General features: G+C 37.0%; 1 protein-coding gene across 5 annotated transcripts in view; it reads left to right on the forward strand.

The window, feature by feature from the left end:
• The window catches only part of C2H8orf34 (chromosome 2 C8orf34 homolog), a 151,475-nt gene that overhangs the window by 128,381 nt on the left and 1,557 nt on the right, over positions 1-21,537 (forward strand). For 4 of the 5 annotated variants that reach the window (XM_069004912.1, XM_069004911.1, XM_069004908.1 and 1 more), the window contains 3 exons: positions 2,660-2,780; positions 8,136-8,629; positions 13,779-13,872. In XM_069004912.1, the coding sequence (XP_068861013.1) occupies positions 2,660-2,780; positions 8,136-8,629; positions 13,779-13,872 (709 nt within the window). Of the gene's footprint in view, positions 1-2,659; positions 2,781-8,135; positions 8,630-13,778; positions 13,923-21,537 lie in introns of those variants that run through there. The other variant, XM_069004909.1, reaches the window with a different exon arrangement.

Here is a 21,537-nt window from a genome sequence, read left to right on the forward strand (position 1 = left end):
GATATTGCAGACATTTGATGTCCTTTGTGATTTGGAGTCTCCTAATTTGAAGTCACTTGATTTAAATACTACTCATGTTTTTATAAATGTCTAAAGCACTGTCATGATAACAACCTTTAGGGAATCATTTTTCTTCATTTATCTTAGATTCTACTAAGACAGTAGAGAGCTTCCTTTACTCAGTCACCTTTGTTTTTTGTATGAGTCTTACATGACTACTGTGCATAAGGGGATGAAGTACAGTAAAGGCAAAATGTACAAAAATCCAGCAGAGGTTTGTAGAAGAGAAAGATAACTCCATTTCATTTCCAGAAGCATTTCCAGGACATGGAAAGTGAGATCTTCTCATCAGGCTAACCTTTGGAAGTATGTTTTAAGGCGGTTAAGGAGTTACTGAAAGCTGATAATAATTTGCTGTAAAAAACTTGAAAAATCCAATGTAAGAATATTAGAAGAGCAGTTTCGTTTTCAAGTACTGCCACAGACCACTGACTAGTTTTTATTCCATATTTAAAATGAAATTGTATATTCAAAAAAGGATTAATCCTTATAACCCTGGGGTTTTTTTCCCTGATGCTTTTTCCCAGATATGAAAATATACCCTATAAAATGCAAATAAAAATATCCTTTTCCACCATAAAAATCTGGGGACAGGGAATATCTAAAAACAAGTTGAAACTTAAAATATTGGAGTTCTCTTACATACATTTTCCCCCTTCCCATCTCTTATTTAGTTTCATTTATTTCAGGGGAAGTGATCACAGAATAACATATTCTTCCATTTAGAGATAGGTATTGGGTAATTAATATCCATTTGAAATAAGCATTTAGGAATGTGAGTAATTTAATAGAGATTAATATTCTGTAGTGAGCTCAACAATCCTGATTATTTTTGGATGGAGAATTCACAGTGAGGAACAAAGTGACAAGTGCTCAAAATCTCTTAGGGGAACAAGTGAACCAGGTCTGGTGATATGTCTGAAATAAAAGTGTTTGAAGATGAGTTCACTTCTGAGTAATTTACTGTGTTCCTCATCTATTCCTCTGTATTTACATGGGATTAAATACAGGTGACTTTAACCAGAGGAGAACTAGCATAAAAAAACATTTGGCAAAAAAAAAAAAAAAAAAAAAAAAAAAAAAAAAAAAAAAAGTTGTTACTGTTCTAAAAATGCGTTAATAAGGACAGAGTTATCTGCAGCTTCAAACTATTTTCTATGCTGGTAAATGTGACTGGGCTTTTTTGTATATGCATGAACAGCATTACAATATAGCTGTTGATTTATAAGGATAAATCTGTGTTATATTTTAAAGATGCATGGTTCACAATGATCACTTGCATTCAAGGCAGTGTTTATTTGGAACAGATTAGGAATGATGTAAAATATATCCCATATAACATTTTACTTCTGTAGAATTAAGCCTACTTTTCTAAAAGAGAAGGCAGCTACACTGTTCAAAGCAATTTTTTTGTGAGTAGAGATGATATCAAACCTGTACTTTCATGTTCATCGTTTGAACTGTGCTACACCTTTCCCGGTGGGATGAGAGTCTGGCCAGGGAAGTGCCATCACTCACTGCAGTGATCCGCAGCAGCCGCTTGTCAGCTGTGATGCAGCTCCAGCCTGACGGACTGTGGAGCCCTGTGTGCCCTCTGTGAATGAAGCCACCAGTTTGGGTCTCCCTCCTCTTATCAATCATTCTTCTCCTTGAAATTACTTCAGTTTAATGTCTTTGAAACAGTGGTCTCTCTCTGAATTTGCTTGGCATTTAATGAAAGATTTTAAAATTAGTAAGAGGTGAATGACAATGACAATTGCATAAGCCTGGTTTCTTTAGGAAACCAACAAAACTTCCTAGACTACAGATTAAAATTTTTGGTGAGGTAATAATGTCAAATTAATTTCAGATAGGCTGTCAAGAATTATTTAATTAATGCTTTTGTTTGTTGTTTTTATTTGGTCATTATGACCAAGTCTTGCACACTTGGTCATATGTTTTTATTGTGCATTTTAAATACATATCTATCAAGTTTACCTCATAGTATATTTTACAAAAAATTTCCTGAAACTATATTGAGTGGGTTCCAGAAAATGCAAATAATTTTGAGTACCACAATGTTCAATAAAGAAGAGACTGGGGAGATGGTCTGTTTGTTGACAACCCTTTCAAACTGCTATGTTGCCCTGATGATTTAGTTGCCATTTCTGAAAAGAATAGTTCTTGCAGTGATAAAACAGTACTGGCAATGTTGATTAGGAAATTCTATGATATTCCCAGAAGTGCTGCTTTGCAGAGATACAGTGCCAAATGTTATGGTAATTTAAAGTAAGTGCAACCCTTACTGAGTAGTTAGAACTGAAGAGAATGTAAATCATTGAGGAATATGTCCTGTTATGATGTGTCAGCATAGAGCAAGAGCTTCTGTGAAGGTGTATATTTGAGTTATTTTGGAACTGCTTCTTTTAGCTAATTTGTACTATTTATTTTATTTATGTTAAGAAATGATATTTTATATTATTTTGCATAAAGTTTTATATATTCTACATAATAAGCACCAGATTCCTGATCCTAAATGGGGACACCAATATTTTTATTGTTCCATGTATAAATATGAAACGAGATTAAAATTATTCCATTTTCTTTTTATCTGTGTAAGTCTCAGACAGTTTGGACCTTGGATGCCGTGACTGTCAGACCTGGAGGCTCCCCAAGGCAGAAACTCCTAAAGGACTCCTTAGCAGCGAAAGAACTACAGACCATGGAAAAACACCTAGCTGGTATGTATGGGATCAAGGAACCATAAAATGCCTAGAAGTACTCACCCAGCATGCTCTGCCAATATTTCAGATGAAGGAAGGAATTATCTAACTCACCTGCCAATGAAAACAGATGAAAACTTTAATTTCCCCTTTTTTTTATTGAAGAAAACACAACTAGTGTTTTATATGTAGATTTAATGAACTTCACTGTAAGTACAGTACTTGAACATTAATAAAACTGTATTAAATATTCTGTGGTCTGAAAGCATAATAATGCACTTAGTTTTTTGTTTCCATGTTTCACCCAGACTTACGCAATCAGCAGGTGCCAATGTTTTACTTACTGTTAAATAGTCTTTAAAAGCAGACTGCAATGGGTCTTTAGCTGGTGAATAGATTGCTTTGCAGGAGAAACTCACCTTGTTCATGAGACTTCTGATTGACTGAAGCCTTTCAATTTGTGTGCCTTGGAACACCTGCAGTATTTTTGATGGGGTAACCATTTCTGAAAAGTCAAACAAAGAAAGTGTGGGTTTTTTTGGTAAATAGATTTTCCAGAGCTCTGTAAAGATTAACAGCAAATATTCTAAAACTTAGCTTGCAATTTGTTCTTTGTAACCAATGTTTTCTATCTTCAGCTTTCATTATAAGGTATGACCTATAGTGTGGTAGTCCTATGTTATGTATGCTATTTATTATATGGTGAAAGCTCCAAAGGCTAAATCTATGAAAAGTAATGTTGCACTGGAACATAAAGACAGTATATATAAAATGAAAGTAGAAATGAAATTTATCTGATCCTTTTTTCAAGTCATTTAGAGAGCGAGGCAGAGAACACTTTTGGGATGATTTTCTAAAAGACTTTGGATATTTATCTTGCCAATTACACTGGTGTGAAAGACTTGGGAGCTGTATCCTGTTTAGAAAGGGGATGTTGTAGCTGAGGCAGAAGACAAAGCTATGAGTACCGTGAGGGAGGCTTTTTAGGAAGAGATTTTGCTCATAAGGGAGCAAGAACCAAAAATTATGATATATACAAATGAAGCCTTTTTAGGTGGGTTTTGTGTCTGACAATAGAGATGCTGTCATTGAAGGGGTTTTTTTGATAGGTGCATACACCTTACCACTATTAGAGCTGCAGCCACTGCCAAACAAGATTGAAAAATCCATGAGCTCTCTCTCTAAACTGAAACTCCCAGGAATGTCTAGTGGGAATCAGGAGAGCAGCAAACCAATATGTGGTTTCTGTAGCATAGCAGGGACCTGTGTACCCCAGGGGCCTGTGCTACTGAGGCAGCACTTGTTTTCCCTTATGTTACTGCAGTTGTCACTCAGGAGGGGTCTGGTGAAGATCTCCCTACTTTGATTTATGTCCTAACTGTTCTCAATTCTGTGGTCATACAAGCTGTTCTTGTATGCATTATGATATGAAAAATGCAGTCCCTTGGCAAAGATGACAGTAATAACTACAATATTCAATAGAATATGGAATTTTAAATACTTAATTGACTATAAACTAACTAGCTATATTCACTTAATCTCTGAGATTCCTTCTGCAGCTGTGTGACCCACAAGGTTTTTCTCTCATCAGTGTTGTTCCCGTCATTTGACTTCGGGCCTGTTTTTTCAGTCAAGCTGTAACATGAGGTTCAGTCATTCTACCATCCAGTAATTTTTGTCTGGCTGAGAACTTCACATGAAAACAGTCCAATTATTAGACATTAGACTGTTGTATTCCTAATAACTCATGTCTTATTATTGACACCAGTGGTGCTTGAGACAATTATTCCCCTCAAAGACAAGAATAACATAATTTCCATGAATAATCAGTTCAGAGTACCTCAGATAATAATGCTGTGGTTTTGCTTAGCCTCATTTGTCTTACACATTTGCAAAAGTTCAAGTGTCTGTGATATCAGCAAGTCTCTTGTTTCAGTTCTCTCAGCAAGCGCGATGGAACCTATTAATTCTTCGAAATGGCTGCCTATCTAGGCAGTAATTTAGATGCCTGAGTTATGACTTGGATTACCTGTGTAATGATGAAGAATGGTTCCCTGTCTCAGATACACCTTCTTAAGAGGCCTCACCTTCCCTTATGGACTATGTGCTGGATAAAACTCACTCCTAACATAAAGCATAATTTGGTGCCTGTGCCTAAATTAGGGACTAGCAGCAACTGCCAGCAACTACCTCAGCACCTTGATATTTGAAAGAAGCAGTTTTACAAAATCAGATACTGGAGCAATCAGTTTTCTTTTCCTTCTGTACATATGGCTCATATTTTTTTTTTCTAAAATCCAGGCTCTTGTGTTACTCAGGCTGCTTTGTATTGCCTGCAAATGGAGAATAATTTTTTGGTAGTTGATTCCAGTATCTTGCTGATTTGGTTTGTTACACTGATTTTGTGGTCTTAGTATACTTCTGGAAAATATTTTATCACAAAAAGAACTGTTAAAAAATAAACAGTTTGTAAGTGCATATGAATCATATCCTTATTCTGCTATTTTTTATATGAAAGCAAAATGCCTTTGAGTAGCTCTTTGCTTTTTATTTTCCTTTAAATGACATCAACAAAGATTTTTAAAAATCCTAAGTCATAATTCGATTCTGTTACTTAATATGGATCAGAAAATACTGCAAAGCTGGGAATGTGTGATTAATTTTTCTTTCTGGTTGAAAAGCTTATATTTAAGCAAAATCAAACAGAGGATGTGTAAATGAAACTGAATAATTATGCTATGGAAACATGTTAATTATATGTAGAGAAGTGATTATAATAATTGGTTTATCTGCAGGCTTGATTGCTATATGAAATTAAGGAAACATGAGCCAGCATATAATGTTTATTTATCTCTTATTAAATCATTCAATACTCATGCTATTTCTTAGCATGCTGAATTCACTACAGGCAAGTTGGAGATGTGTGATTTTGCAAAGAGATAAAATAAACTAAGCTGGATCTTTACAGGACCATATTCTTCATTTGTTTTAAATCAAGTAGCCCACAGTATTGTTTATTGGCCCCTGAATTTTTGCCAGGCATCTCACAAGTTCTGCACCAAAAAAGGAGTGGGCAGCAGGTTAAGGGAGCTGGTTGTCCCCCTCTAAGATCAGTTCAGTTGGTCAGAGCCTGGTGCTAATAATGCCAAGGTCGTGGGTCCAGTCCCACTATGGCCCAAACTGAAGAGTTTGACTCAATGATCCTTGTGGCTCCCTTCCAATTCAGACTATCCTGTGATTCTGTGATTCACTGCTCCACATTGATGAGACCCCACCCGAGTGCTGGATTCAGCTCTGGGACCCCCAGCATAAGAAGGATGTGGACCTGTTTGAGTGGGTCTAGAGGAGGCCACAAAGATGCTCAGAGGGCTGGAGCACCTCTCCTATGAAGAGAGCCTGAGAAATTTGGGGTTGTTTGGTCTGGAGAGGGGAAGGCTGCAGGGAGAGCTAATTGTGGCCTTTCAGTACCTAAAGGAGCCTTCAAGAGAGCTGAAGAGGCACTTTTTACATGGATATGTAGTGACAGGACAAGGAATAATGGCTTTAAACTAGAAGATGAGAGATTTAGATTAGATGTTGTGAAGAAATTCTTACTGTGTGGGCGACGAGGCACTAGAACAGGCTGCCCAGAGAAGTTGTGGATCCCCTGTCCCTGACAGTATTCAAGGCCAGGTGGGACAGGGCTCTGAGCAACATGATTTAGTGGAAGGCATCCCTGCTCATGACCAGGGGGTTTGGAAGCAGGTTACCTTTAAGGTTTCTTCCAGCCCAAACCATCCTCTGATTCTATGAAGTTCCAAAGTGAAAGCATAGTGGAAGAGTAGTTCCAAAGATGTAATAGTTTCAAAATAGAAATCATTAATTTTAAGAGGTCAGCAAGGAATCAATTAGAAATATTGTTAACTGTGTGCTAGAAATATTGACTATGTTTTGAAATTTGTTAACAGCAAAATATTTAATTTTTTAAAAGTTGAGAGACACTTTTTTAGATGCTTTCACAACTATTTCAATTTTACTAGGTTTTCGAGTAATAGCATTTGAATTGTGTGCAATATGTTGTATTAGACTAGTAACATGAAATTGACATGGTTTATTTTCCTGTTTTCAAGATGTTATAAATTATGTTGATGTTAAGGCAGCACATCTTTAACTATTTAACATTGAACATTCCTTTTATACCTAATGGTAAACAAAAGTGAAAGAAAATCTCATTTTCCAATATGCAGTTTAGAATCTGTTTCTTTTAGGACTTTTGGAACCTTAAATAATTGTTACCAAATAAAAAAATTAAATGCTTATTTTAGACAAGTGGACTTAATAGGTGTCAACTAAATCAGTAGAGCCTTGCTGATTTACAGCTTCTGGGACTGTGACTTGTGCCATTTAGTGGGAAATGGTATTCCTTTTTTAAAGATAATCAGCTGTCTCTATAAAAATCAAGTACAGTAGAGTACATGCTAGGGAAAATGAAAATGCATAACAGTAGTGTAAGATAAAATAAACTTGATTAAACTGTTTGTTAAGCTCTACATTTGTACTTGCAAGGACTTCCAATATGTTATCAATGCCAACCTAAATTCCAGCTACCCTTGCCTGACTTTGGATATATTCTGATTTAATTCATTAAAAGCATTAATATGATTTAAATTATCTCAGGAGACACTTTTCATTCACTTTCCTTAATCTGTTGTGTTTCTAAAATAGATCTTATTTCTTGTGGCTGTGTGAGAGGTAGGGATTGGGCCACCAAATGGCTGTAACCTTTTCTCCTTGGACTCTGAATGCTGGTGATGCCATCACCTGCTGTGGCACTGATGGCAGGCCAGAGCAAAAAATTCAGGTTGAAACAGGATCACAAATCTAGGTGTGCTAGAGTTCAATGGTTATTTCCCTCAGAGTTTTTGTTGGGCAGTAGACAGCAAGGCCAGAAGCAAAACTTTTGCCTTGAGCCAGTTTTGGATTGCTCTTTGGTGCAGCTGAGTATAGCAAGTTTACATCACTGCTCCATCTTGGTTTGATACTATTCTTGATTTTGCAGTAGCTGTGCAAAAGCCATAATTATGTCCAGAGACATAATTTTGATGAAACAAGAGGGATTTTTATAGGTTGTGTTGACATTCGGTGAAGTGGTAATATTTGATTTCTGTGGGATAGTTGTGTTTGCAGTGAATCAAATGTAAATAAACTAGGGAAATGCTTGCCAAACATTTGGACTGTTAATTCTGATTCCTTTTATTTTAAGCACGAATAGATTTTCTCTGCCCAGCTTCCGGTTTTCACTTACATTGGAGAAAACCATTTAGAGTTTTAAACCAGAGAGAAAGAGACAGTGAGTTTCTTTCTTTTCTGTTTTGTTTGTGTGTGTGTGCACAGACATTGAGAAGGACCTCGCACTGTGGGAAGAAGCAAGGCTTTCAAGAAGCCCTGGTGTCCAGCACCCCAGTGTAGTTACCTCTGACCATCCAGGCACTCTTCAAGCTGCACAGGGCCAAACCCCCAGGCCTCAGGTGCCAACTCCGACGGGGAAGAACGTTCAGCTCCAAGGAAGCAAATCACCACCGCTGCCCACTAACAGCAGAACGCAGGTCTCCAGTGTCACAAACAGCAGACCTTCAACGCCTGCTGCACAAACCAACAGGCCATCAACTCCAGGGAGCAGACCTATGACCCCAAATAGCTTGTTGTCACGACCTCTTACCCCTAGCAACCAAGGAAATAGGGAAGGCATTATTAGTATTCAAAGAAGCAGATCTTTGTCATCTAAGAGCCAAATGGGGAGGACCCTCAGTGCTGCTTCAGGGCTTTCTGTGCAAGTGAGTGGAGATGTTGTTGGAACTGTCACTACTCAGAGAAACAGTTTATCAGAAGTAAGATTTTCAATTTAATGTTTTTGCTATGTTTAATAATGTGAAGACTTGATTGCATTTCATGTTCAAGTAACATCAGTATACCTAATGTCACCTACTGTGCTGAAAAGAGCTTGAAATATAATGATGAGAAAATTAGCAAGGAAATACTGCTCAGCTTTGAGAGGTACTCATTAGAGAATGTCAGTATTATTACAGAAATACTGAAACACTCATGCCCCCCAAATTTACCATGAGCTTGGTAGGGCTTTGCCTGTATGATGCATAGCAATTTTATTAACCTTACAGTTTCTCACAGGTGCATACCTCTGGAATAGTAAACACAACTTTATCTAATCTTTATGTTCCAGGGTATTTTTTTCCTGCCACACTGGCAGTGCATGATATTTTATTGGTCTACTTTTTATTTCATTTTTTGGGCACATTGGAATGATTAGCTAGGCATCACTGAAAGGACAGGTTTTTCCAAAGCACCAAACTGAATTGCAAGACAAAATGTCCAACATTGTTGAATCACTATCTAAGACTATGTGCATGTTAACTAGGCTGATTTACAGCATAAGGACTTTCTGTCCCGTATTAATGGGTTTTACAGGACTAGTCTTTGTTTAAAACAAAGCAGAACAAACAGTTAAAGTACCTTGTAAATTCTGAGTAGGATTCTCCTCTGCTAACCTTAGCTGCCTTAAAGATAACTTCAGTGTGTAGGCAGTGGAAATAAAAGCACCTGTGGAAGAAAAGCCTTGCTGTCTATCTCTATACATGCCTTACAAAGGTGAGTCTTTTCTCAGGATATGCCAGTCCTTCTATACTGACTTGAGAAGGAGCTATATGTCTAGACTGCTAATTTTTCAATGGTGGACTATGTTTGTTCCCACCATTATTAGCAATCTCTTTGTAATCCATTTGTCAAAGCCGGAAGACCTTTTTTCCAAGACTGAAAATAATATCATACCTTTAGATTGTTTCTGAGAAGTATCATCTGTTTTAATAATCTGACAAATAATTTAATAATCTGGACACAATGTATTATCAGTCTAATGACTTCTAAAGAAAATTTGAAATGTTGTTTATGATAGTGTTGCTTAGGGTTGTTTGTAGGAAAAGTAGAGATTTAATACTTAGTATAACCCTGCAATTAATTATATGACATCCATTATTTGTTGTGAAGGAAAGGAAATAAGGCACAGATTACTCTAAAACTAAAGAATTTGGGGAGGAATTCTTAGTTAAATTTGGAGGTAAAATAAATTCTCATTGTTTTGGTGTTTGAATGGCAGTGCACTAATCCTATCACTCAAGCTGCTTCTTCACTTACAGTTGAATATCCAGATTAAAGATGTGAGGACTGAAGGTGACTACAGTTCTCCTATAAGTGTCTTCACTGCCAGTTGTTATATTTTCAAAGCACAAGTTTTCCATGGAAAAAAATAAATAATTTTAACACTTTTTTTTTTACAAAAAAAAAATCCCTTTATGATTCTTGTGAAGTATGGGATGTGTTTGTGTGTTACAATTTTCTCACGTATCAGAAAATGAGAATTGAAATTAGTATTTAACTAAAGGATGTTCAGAAGAAATGAAGGGTTTAATTATCTCCTAGTAAATTCTTCACCCCTCTTTTTCTTCCTTTTTAGGCAGTCTTGTTCTTAACTGATGCATAGTCATGTGATGCCAAGTAAATTACTGTATATACTCCTGAAAGTACGTATATGTAATGAGCACTGCGTCTCCACCAAGGGATATCCAGTCTGCCCATCACTTTTGATCTTTCCTGTAAAAAGGCAGGCAATTAAAAATGCTTTCTTCCACAGCCTTTCTGTAGTTATAGTAATAATAACCAAGAGTCCCTTTTAATTTGCTGTGTCTTGTTACCTCTGTTTGCTGACAGCTCTCACAGTAAGTGTCCTGTTACACTTTTAATATATGTATATATTTGTCTCAAGAATTTTAGGAAGTTAGCAATATTATTATTCTGTTTTCCAGTTAGAATAGCATGTCCAGATTCAGCCAGCAATCCACTGTAAAGCTGATGTTAAATGTCAGCATTTCTATGCAGGATCTTATCCTCTGTTAAAATCCCTTCTAGAAGTGACAAATTCTTTTCTTTCTCATTGCTCACTGGGTACAATAGTACCTTGGCTGCTAGTGACCCAACTCAGACCCTGTTTATCCTTTCTGACATGCACAAGTGACCTTTGATATAATGGAAACTCAACCGAGGACTAGCTCTGCTTCCAGAGGGAAAGCTGCGAGTATGACACATTCATATGGAAGACCTGCCTCTGCCAGGCTGTAAAGGCCCATGGATATCAGAAAGTAGCTGATGGAGGTATGGCCAATCTACAGCCCTTTTAAGCTGTCTTTTCCCACTAAAGTTCCTGGTCACTTAGAGAAGTGGATTTAGACAGAACATACCCAGGAAATATGTCTGTTCTTTGACATTTTTTGCCATGTTAGATGTTTCCTCCTATTTGTGGCCATATGATCTTATTTTCTTGTGTCTGTCACAGCTTCTCTCTGACCATGGAGACATATTTTTAAAAGGCAGAGGTGGTTTGGGATAGGAGAACAACAAGAATTCTGTCTTTATACTTTTACAGATCACAAACATATAAAACTCAAGGCTGATAATGTAATTTATTTTGCGACTTTCATTGTAGGTTTTGTATCCTCTTCCTGTATAAAACCAGTAAAATAAAAGGAGGGAAATTGCCTTTATTCTTATTAGCCTTATGGTCTCAACTGGGAATTTCTACTAGATGTAAATACACTGGGGTTATATTGCCAATCCAATACAAGATACTATGATAAGATTTTGGAAATAATTCTGCTTCTTTACTCGTAGGTGATGTTAATGGAATTAATCAGTACAGCGTTGATATATACTTGATGAAAAAATAATTCAGTTGAAAAGAATGTGACTTCTGGGTACCAGGAGCATGTTTTACCATAAGAAGCTTTATTTGTTTATTTACTTGTTTATTTGTTGGGAATTTTAACATATCTCTCAATGCCTTATGTATGCATCCTAGATTGTAATGTGTTTCAGAGTAACATAACAATTCTAAATAGAAAAATATTACTAATAAATACAATTCAAAGTTCTTAAGCTTTAGTAAAGTTCATGCTTCAGCATGGGTGGTTTAATCTTGTTATAGCAAAAATCTTAAATAATTTGGCAGGTACTTAACATATCAGCTGTTAAGAATGTTTTGGGGTTTTTTAATGCTCAAGACTTATAATGATCTGAGATTTTGTGGACAAGTTTCTGCCTTCTGGCACACATAATATTACTAAGTTCTAACAGGTGTGTTTTATTATCAGCTCTGTTCAAGGCTGAATTGAATTATAGCAAAGAAATGCTACCTAGAGAAATAGTTTTATTATCTCTATAAAGCTAATAAATCTGGGTTCCAAATCCTTTGGCAGAGATACATTTATGCACGTACCTAATCCTTTGGTGTTTTGTGTAAATTGGCAAAGGAATGTTGAACCCTGCTTATCTCTTTAGGATGGATTCCATTAAAGTGACACAATTCTGTGATACTTGTCAATAGCTGTAGAGATGAAAATACTACTGACTCTCTTTTTTCCCATATCATTTTCTGAACACATGAAATTTTACAATCATTTTATTTATTGAGATAGTTTCAAGTGATATTCAGCAATCCTTATTAGTCTGTCATTCTTAAGAGCAGGAAACTTCATCTTACTTGAATATAGCCTTGATTAACAAACCTTTTATTCCTATTTACTGGAGTACAGAGCATAACTTGTGATGAGGACTCTCTTTTTGGTCAGATACTTTCATTCTGTTCCACTGCCTGGCTCAGGTCTTTGCTCTGTGTTTTTGGAAGATGAAAAAGTATGTGGATCAGTGTGAGAGTCACTCATCCCTACTGCAAGAATCCTGTTACATGAACCAGAACATGTTCAGTGTTGTCCTCAGCAACCTTCTCAAACACATTGGAAATGGAAATTAATGAGTGAGGCCTGGAGCTCCTGCCTGAGTTTACTGCTGGGCCATGGCAGCAATCTTTGTGGAGTTTTTTAACACATTACTAACAGAATTAATAATTTATTCCCAGCGAGATCTTGATTGAGCAGCCTTCAGTCTCCCAAAACTGATTTCAGAAAGCCTGAATTCTGTGTTTAAATCAGATAGCCTAAGAATAAAATTTATGTTGTAGTACAATTTACCTTTAATTATGTAGATTCTGGTTTCAGCTGATTTAAGACAACAAAGGGTTATTACCCACCTTTTTTTTTTCAAGAACTTATAAAAATCTGGCCACTAATTTTATGATATCTGGGCAATGTTAAAGTTTTCTTTTAGAGACTAAACTTGCATGTTTAAACTGCTTTTGAAAATAAAACTGTGCATTCCAGGCTCATCTCTCCCCTTGAATATTGCAAAGGAATGTGTCAAAGTATTTTATATGTCTGTGTGTGTACATGTTCATACATATGTGTGTGTCTGCATGGAAAAATATTTTTATACACATACATATATATAATATATAAAAAAGTAGGTAATTTTAAAACATTTTCAAAAGTATATATTCAGCTGCGTATGGATTTTTAACCATGTAAAACATTTATATTTTGATGTTTTATGGTATCTTGGAGACAAAAGTTTCCCTAACATTTTTCTTTCCTAAGCCTTCTCCTTCTGCAATAAAACCATAGGTTCTAAATCAGGTTTCAGATTCTTGTTCTTATTAGACTAGAAACAGGGAAAATTTTGACAAATCAAAGCCTCACTTAAGCAAAATGCATTTGAAATGTCTATGCTGTCCAAAAACTGCAGGGTCAGATGTAATATCTGCAGTTTTGTTCTGTCACTGCATTTCCAAGATGAGTATATATGTGCCTGTCATATCTGTGTTTATAGCAGATAGACAGCTAAATAGACCCCTTCATTTTGGTGGTTTTGGGTTCATTTTTTTGTTTGTTTTACTGAATAGATAAATAATTTCTAAGGAGCCTGCATATCCTCTACATTCTGGTTTTATTTCACAGCAAATTTTTTTTATTCTTAAAGTCTTTCTCCTGTCTAGTTAATTGAGGCTACTGTTTGCTGCAGTCTTCATTTATACAGAACAATTGTCTGTCATTTAATCTAAAATAGATCTGTTTGTGGCAGGATGAATTCTTACAACAGTTTCAACTTGCTCATCAACCTTGGATATTGCCAAGTGACACAGAAAGTGAAGGAGTGGAAGCTGACCAAGACAAATGTAAGTATATATGTAAGGACCAGATAATACATCAAAAACCGTCAACTTAACTTCTATTTTCCATATATTCAAATACTGTGGAGATGTCATGCCTGCTCACAGGAGCTTTTCTCACAAGTACCAATTACGTATTTGTCTGAGGGCTGGACCTTATAGGATTGATTTGCAGAAGCTTTCCTGCAGTCACTGAGCAATGACAAAATGATCACAGACCACACTTTACTTAATCTAAGTGAAACAATTTGTCCTGATGTGTTAAAGTAGCTATTCCAGAGAAGTAACCTGAACTTGAAATAGACAGTTTGTTTAATAAATCTGTATGCACCAGCAAAAAAAAAAAAAACAAACCCTAAAAAACTTCAGGTCTGAAAAGTAGAGCCTCCCTTCTTAGGCCTGTCACTCTATTGTCTCTGTTTTGCTTGCATTCTTTTTAATTCATCTGTATTAATAAAAAAGTTCTTAATCATACAAGTAATCCTTAATATCCTACACTCTTTGAAGTATTTTTGTAATCATGGAAGTGAAGGTCAGCAGGATCAGAGCCCAAATGACAGAACAAGTTACTACAAGTAACAGGCTATAAATTGCAATTCTTTCAAACTGTAGCAAGTTCCCCCTGCCTACAACGTACCTGTAAATGATCTTACTGTTTCACATTTTCTTTAATTCACAGTAATTTTGTGATCTGCAAGGGTGAATATGCAAACTCTTTCCTAACAGATTTTAGGTGATACACTTGAAAAGAACAGATGATTTAATCAGCATGTTTAGAAAACTCTATACTGGTTTAAACATGAAGAGTTAACATCTGAAAAAGACATTTTCTTTACAGAAGGGAATAATTCTGTAAGGGATTAAGGATTCATAATAAACATTCCAGATAAACATAATGTGTTTTTAAATTATGCTAGTTAAAAAAATTGTTTTCTACTCATACATCAGTTTCACAAATTCATACATAGCCCAGAGTTTGACTGAAATTTAAATTTATGCAGTGAGGTTCTGAAGAGCATGTGCCAGGTCTTTTTGAGCACTAGTAAAATGTTAAAATGAGATTGTGTGCATCCAGCTGATTTTAGTCCAAAGCCAGTAATACGACTTGCACCAGAGCCTTTCAGTTATCTTTGGACTGAAGCTCCCCTTAGGTGGCTCAAGAGAGACCCTGGCACCTGCCTTTTATGTGCATGCAATTTTTCCTCTGTATTTTCTGTAATGAATTTACAGTCCCACAAACATTGGTTGTATTGGCTGTTCACACACAGGCTGATGCCAATTATGTGACCAGGGAGACTGGTGCTCCGGGACATATCAGGTACACAGCATGGTTTCTTATAGCTGCTGTACTTGAATTGTGTGGGTGTGAGGACTTGTGAGCACCTAAAATCCTGTACTATAGTATTCCAAGAATCCTGGTAGGTTACTGTCACTGCCCAAAAAACAAAGTGTTAAGTTAAAAAAGTATGTTGTTAAGGTCAATGTCCAAATCCCTCTTGAACAGTGACAGACTTGAGGTAGTGACCATCTCCCTCAGATGCCTGCTCCAGTCTTTCATTCTCTCTATAAAGGAATGCTTCCTAATGTCTAGTCTGAATCTCCCCTGGCACAGCTTTGAGCCATTGCCATATGTTCTGTCACGGAGTAGCAGGGAGAAAACATCAGTGCCTCTCTCTCCACATGCCCTCCTCTGGAAGCTGTGGACAGCAAGGTTGCTCCTCAGCTTCATTTTCTGCAAACTAGACAAGCCCAAAGTCCTTAGCTGCCCCTCACAGGTCATTCCTTCCAGCCCTTTCGCCAGCTTTGTTGCCCTTATCTGGTCACATTCAAGGACCTTCACATCCTTCTTAAATTGTGGTGCCCAGAAGTGCACACAGTGCTCCAGCTGAGGCTGCACCAATGCTGAACACAGTGGGATAATCACCTTCCTGAGGAGCTGGTGATGCTGCGTTTGATGTACCCCAGCATGGGGTTTGCCCTGTCGGCTTCCAGGACACGCTGCTGACTCTTGCTGTGCCTGCTGCCAGCCAGCACCCCCAGATCCCTTTCTGCAGAGAGGCTCTCCAGCCACTCCTCTCCCAGTTTATACTTGTGCCTGATATTAGTCCATCCCAGCTGCAGAATCTGGTATTTTAACTTGTTAAACTCCATGCCATTAATCACTGTCCAGCATTCCAGTCTGCGTAGATCCCTCTGCAAGGCCTCTTGTCCCTCCAAAGAGTCAGCAGCACCTCCCAGTTTGGGATCATCAGCAAATGTGCTAATGGTGGATTCAACTCCTGCCTGCAGGTTATTGGTAAATGTATTGAACAGAACTGGCCCTAGAACTGACCCCTGGGGAACACCACTGGTGACCAGTTGCCAGCCACATGTAGCCCCATTCACTGCAACCCTTTGAGCTCTGCCCTTCAGCCAGTTCTTCACCCAGCACAGCCTGCAGCCACTCATCCCACAGCTGGACAAGTTGTCCTGAAGGATGCTATGAGGGACAGTATCAAAAGCCTTACTAAAATCCAGAAAAAACACATCCATCACCTTTTCTTCATCCACTGGGTGGGTGCCCTTACCATAGAAGGCTATCAAAGTAGTTAAACGGGACTTTCCCTTTGTGAACCCATGTTGACTGCAGTGTAGTTAGCTGGTGCACCCTCTATAATAGATCACTGTTTCTACTCATATAACTAAAGTGATGGAACAAAAAATGTTTTATTAAAGAAATACTTCCTGTAATTGAAATCTAGTAGTGAAAAATTTTATTAAAAATAACTAATGGTGGTAACATTCCTGTCTCAGTTTTTATGCTAGTGACATTGTCAAGAAGGTGCACAACTGCCACTGCTGACAAAGAGAAGCTGCCAATTCCTGGTTGTAAAGTGGAGTCAGCAAGGGGCTTTGGCACACTTGCTGATGCCAGTGATTGTAGGTAGAGCAGCTGGCAAGATTATACATCATTTTTCACCCCAAAGTAATAGATCTGTGTGGATATTTTGTGTGTTATTTAGTGTTGAGAAGGCCCAGGAGTTCGTAATTTGTGAGTTTGAGCAGAAGAGCTGCAAAATTAATCTTTACAATAGCAACACCTGTTCTTTAACTCAGCTTTTAATAAATTACATGTGGATAATGTTTACCACATTCTTTGACTACTTTGAGATAATAGCAGCCAGGTGTAAAGCTAGTTTTTGGTAGTGGGAAAACAATGCAAAAAGAGAAACTGTGTGAGTCACCTTGAATTCTTTAAAATTAATACCTTCTGGTTAGAGTTTTACAAGAAAAAGAATGAAAAAGTAAGGGGGGAGCAGTTTCAAATGTATTCAGATGTAAGAGTTTAGAGAGGCTATTTTCAAAGGAAGTGATAACAGAACTGGCTCAGTTCGGAATCTCAGCATCTCTCGACAAACATCATTTGCAAAACAGCGCGTATCTTGTCTTATGGAAATGAGATCTTGGTTCTCAGTTCTTGTAAATCAGACTTTACATTTTAAATTCTCCAGGCTCTCTGACAGCATTTTAAAAATTTATCCTTAGCAGCAAGTTTCAATGATAACTGGAAGTCAATAATTTTTAAACCTTCATACTAATTATAACAACATTTTAAATCAAATAGCTACTCATATAAAAGGGTATAAATTATTCTAGCTTAAATGATTTGTTATGTTAAAGAAGGGAAGAAAAATATTTTTAAGAAGCTTTGTTGATTTTTTTAGCATACCCTTTCCTTTTCTTCTTTGTGCACTTAATCAAATTTGTGGCCATAGCTCAGAGAAAGAGATAGTGTATAATTATTTGCTCTTGTAATGTACATTTTGTTATTAAAAATAGGAATTAACACAGGCATTTTAAGAGCTATTATACTTTAGTAACAATCTTTTTGCTTGCTAAGTATATTCTCCTTTGAAACTCTCTACACATTGAGAGATTAAAGTTGTCGAGGCAGTATGATACAAAATCAAGGACCTGTGGTGTTCTTTTGGAGTCAATAAAAATGTCTCTAGACAGAGCCTCATGAGTGTTCTTCCTCAGCTGTCATTCTGGAGACAGTTCCCCATTATTTTCTACAGTAGATTGCTTCTGTGTTGATTCTCTGCAAAGAGCTTTCAGAGAATGCATAGAGATCATTTTTGGAAAAAGGAGGGATGTGGGGAAAATATTTACCACTTGCATAATCCTTTACTTTGATGAAAGTTCTTTGAGCTGGCAAGAATAGATTTTCTTCTTTATGGGGTACTGACACAGAAACAGAAGAACTGCACCTACTACCACCAGAACATTTTTTAGCCAGCTTTTGTGAGAAGAAATTCATCCTTTCAGGGGATTCACAAGAGTCTGCTTGAATTTTCACTTGAGAACAAGTCCTACAAATACTACAGGTTGGAAATTTCTTAAGTATCTCTAGTTTCCAAGAACCTTGAAAAGACAAAGACAGGCTTTTGGTGTAATTTAATCTACCATCTGTAGTCTTGGCAAGGATTTGCTGCCCAAAAGCCTAAGTCTGCTTTCTTGGGTGCCAAACTCAAGAAGTAAACCACACAGCAGATTTCCCCAGGTCACACAGCCTTGAACGTAAAGGATCCCTACCTCCAGTCAGTCCACCTAGCAGATGTACATGATAGGTGAATAAAGCAGGCTCTTGAAAGCTTGCAACTTGGTTTATCCAAATTAAATACACCCACAGAACGTTAAGGGTTGGAAGGCACCTTAAGGATCATCTGTGTAAAAATATTCCTTTGTGCTAATCTGCTTAAGGCATGCCAGTTCCTGTAGTCAGTGGCACACGAAGTTGTGTGTCTACTATCACTTCATTTCAACTTGCCAGAAGGAGCACTAGATGCTCATTTCTAGCTCAGTTGATATGGGGCAAGTGTTGAACTCTCACCCCCATGACCTGTGGCAAGAAATGTAAATGTTTTGCCACTCTTCATCTGTAAAAGTCTTTGCTAAGGTTGACAGTGAAAGGTCTGCTGATAAATCAATGATGGTTGGGAAGAAGTGGGATTTCTACTCCATTCATTCTTGCACTGGTCTTGAAACTCTGCGGTCAAAGACACTGAGCTGATGACTTCAAGAGGTGTTGGAGAAAACCTTCATTTTCCCATTTGCACACATCTGCCTAGGAAGAAACCCAAAAGAGTGAAAGATGGGGGCTTTTTTGTAGACTTGAGAATTTCAGACTGTGTTCTAGTAAAATTCCAAATACAGTATTTGTCTGTGGGTAAATTTCCTTACACTGAGCAAATTCACATGCCAAAACAGTCAATTTTTCCTAAGTATGAAAATAAGTGTTTTCCTAAGATTTGGAAAATTGCTTGGTCAGTTAACAACAAGGGGGAGTCTACTGCAGGAATATGTTTTTGCTGTGAAAGTTTTGCTTTTGCTAGAGCCAGGTGCTCTGCTCAGCCAGTATGAGTAAGAATGACAGAATTGGATTTAGAGCAGCAAGTGTTCATTGCAAACTTTATGACATTTACACAAACACATTCCATTTCTGTCATTAAAATTCAGCTGTTTGTATTTGTGTTCTGCTCTGATGGAGCATAGTTGTGTTGGAAACATCTCTTTCAGTGGGTATGAGTTTAGGGCAAGGCTGGATGTGGTTTCTCTAGAGAGTAAGGTGCTTATGAAGCGTCACTCAAACATTGTCAATTATATGTCTGGTTAGTAAGAACATAATTGTTGTAGTTGGTGTTTTTTTCTCAGTGGATAATAAATTCACTATAAATACACCTTTTTTTTTTTTTTTTTTTTTTTTAACTCACAAGTGAATCTGTCCCAAAAGGGAACTTCTGGGAGACTTTTATCCCAATTCATGAATCTTCTGGAGAAACTTATTGGTGTCTTTCTTTCATTTAATATTTCAAGAGTGGTAATACAAACTGCAGTACAAAAGTCATATCTCCCCATTCCATGTAACCTCTGCAAAGGGTGTCATAAAGCTTTTGTCTGCTTGAGGTATGAGTTATTTTGTAAATTTCTCCAGTATGCACTTACTTATATTAAAGAAAATAGGTTGTCTCTCATTCTGCTTGCCATTGGCTTGGCTACATATTTAGCTCAAGACAGTTCTTGTCCACTTCAGAAATGGGATACCAGAAAGCACTGTGCTCCTGTAAACAGAATTTCTCCAGCCCTATTGGATAGTCTTGGCTGGATGTCTCGTGACACTCATAGCTGAAGCTGCACCATTTCATGTAACTGCTTTTTGAGTCTGAAAGTAGATAAAAACAGTTTTCTAGCATGGAAACCTGCCCACTTGGATTTAATTATTTATAGATGGTGAAACAAAAGTAGAGATTTAAATTTTTTCTACCAGAAGTCAGATGTCTGTTGGGCAGTGAGTGGTGAGTTCAAATACAGTTAGGGAAAGTTGGAGTTAGACTCAAGTTTCCTATTTTTTGAATGGATGTGCTTAAATCCAAAGCTGCTCTTATCTTTTTATATTATTAAGGCTTTAATTCACATTACTTTATTTATACTGACTAATATTTGGTTTCATTTTGGAAAAGTTGACATTGGACTAAATATTTAGTATGAAAAGGGAATTTTCCATTGCAGTGAGTAAAAAAAAAAAGATTCTTAAAATCTGTTTTAGTGCAGAAAGCTGTTTTCAGTACAGCTTCCAAACCTACAGATATCTTTTTCTACAGCTTGCCTTATTATGCTAAACTTGGATTTCCGAAGACATTTAATGGAATAAAAAATGACACTGTTAATTTAAAAAATGGCAAAGAGAATTATCAGGACACACATTAGGTAAATTAAAAGCTGGCTCAATGAGGAATCAAAAACTACAGTTTCTAATGGGAAGATGTAGATGAATGGGGCTCATTAGGGTCTGATAGGTTTGGATAATGGGTGGGAAGGACAAGTTGAAGTTATTAAATGATATGAATCCCCTGGTATAATGGCCACATTCCAGTAAAATGCATTTTATTATAACCAGATGAAGTATATTTGAAGCAAATGAAATATATCTGGCACCAGAGAAGCATATCTGTCTCTGCTGAAGAATAATGAGGCTTTGTCCTGGAAATCAGTGACCTAATGGATTTAGGATGGTCATAGAAGATCATCTCAGTGTGAGCTCTCAGAGTAAGGCTGTCACAAAGAAGGGTGGACCATTTCTTGAATGCCTTAAAAGTTAAGTAGCAAAGTAATTATTCCACATCATATCAGTAAAAAAACCCCTGTGGGTTAGGTGTCTTGCCATTAAAATAGATTGGGATTACTTGAGGGATTTCAGAGGAAGATTAAAAATGACCCAGGGTTTGGGAATTCCTGTTAGGAATTTACCTCACTCGCATAAAGGGATTCAACCAGGAACTTCAGAGATAACCTGATATTTGTAGGTAGACGTTTACGTAAAAAAGATTCGGCTCATCAAACTGGACAAGGGAAATTAAATGCTCTGTCCTAGCAACCAGGAGCTCCAAGTGTTATAAGCAAAAATTATGGGAGGAAACTAACTCAAAGCCATTAACATGTGGTCAACTTCTTAACTTCTTCTTAAGTTCTACAGTTAAGAAGACCAGTCCCAGTGTTTTCTGTGGGTAACAGTCACGAGAGGAATCTGCAAATGAAACAGGTTTACTCTTATTTGCTCTTCTTTATCCCACTGTAAGACAAGTTTGTTACTTAAAGATCAAACTTCAAACTGTGACAGAGCTTGAGTATCTG

Source organism: Aphelocoma coerulescens, chromosome 2 (genome assembly GCF_041296385.1).
Source record: "Aphelocoma coerulescens isolate FSJ_1873_10779 chromosome 2, UR_Acoe_1.0, whole genome shotgun sequence".
Lineage (NCBI taxonomy): Eukaryota > Metazoa > Chordata > Aves > Passeriformes > Corvidae > Aphelocoma > Aphelocoma coerulescens.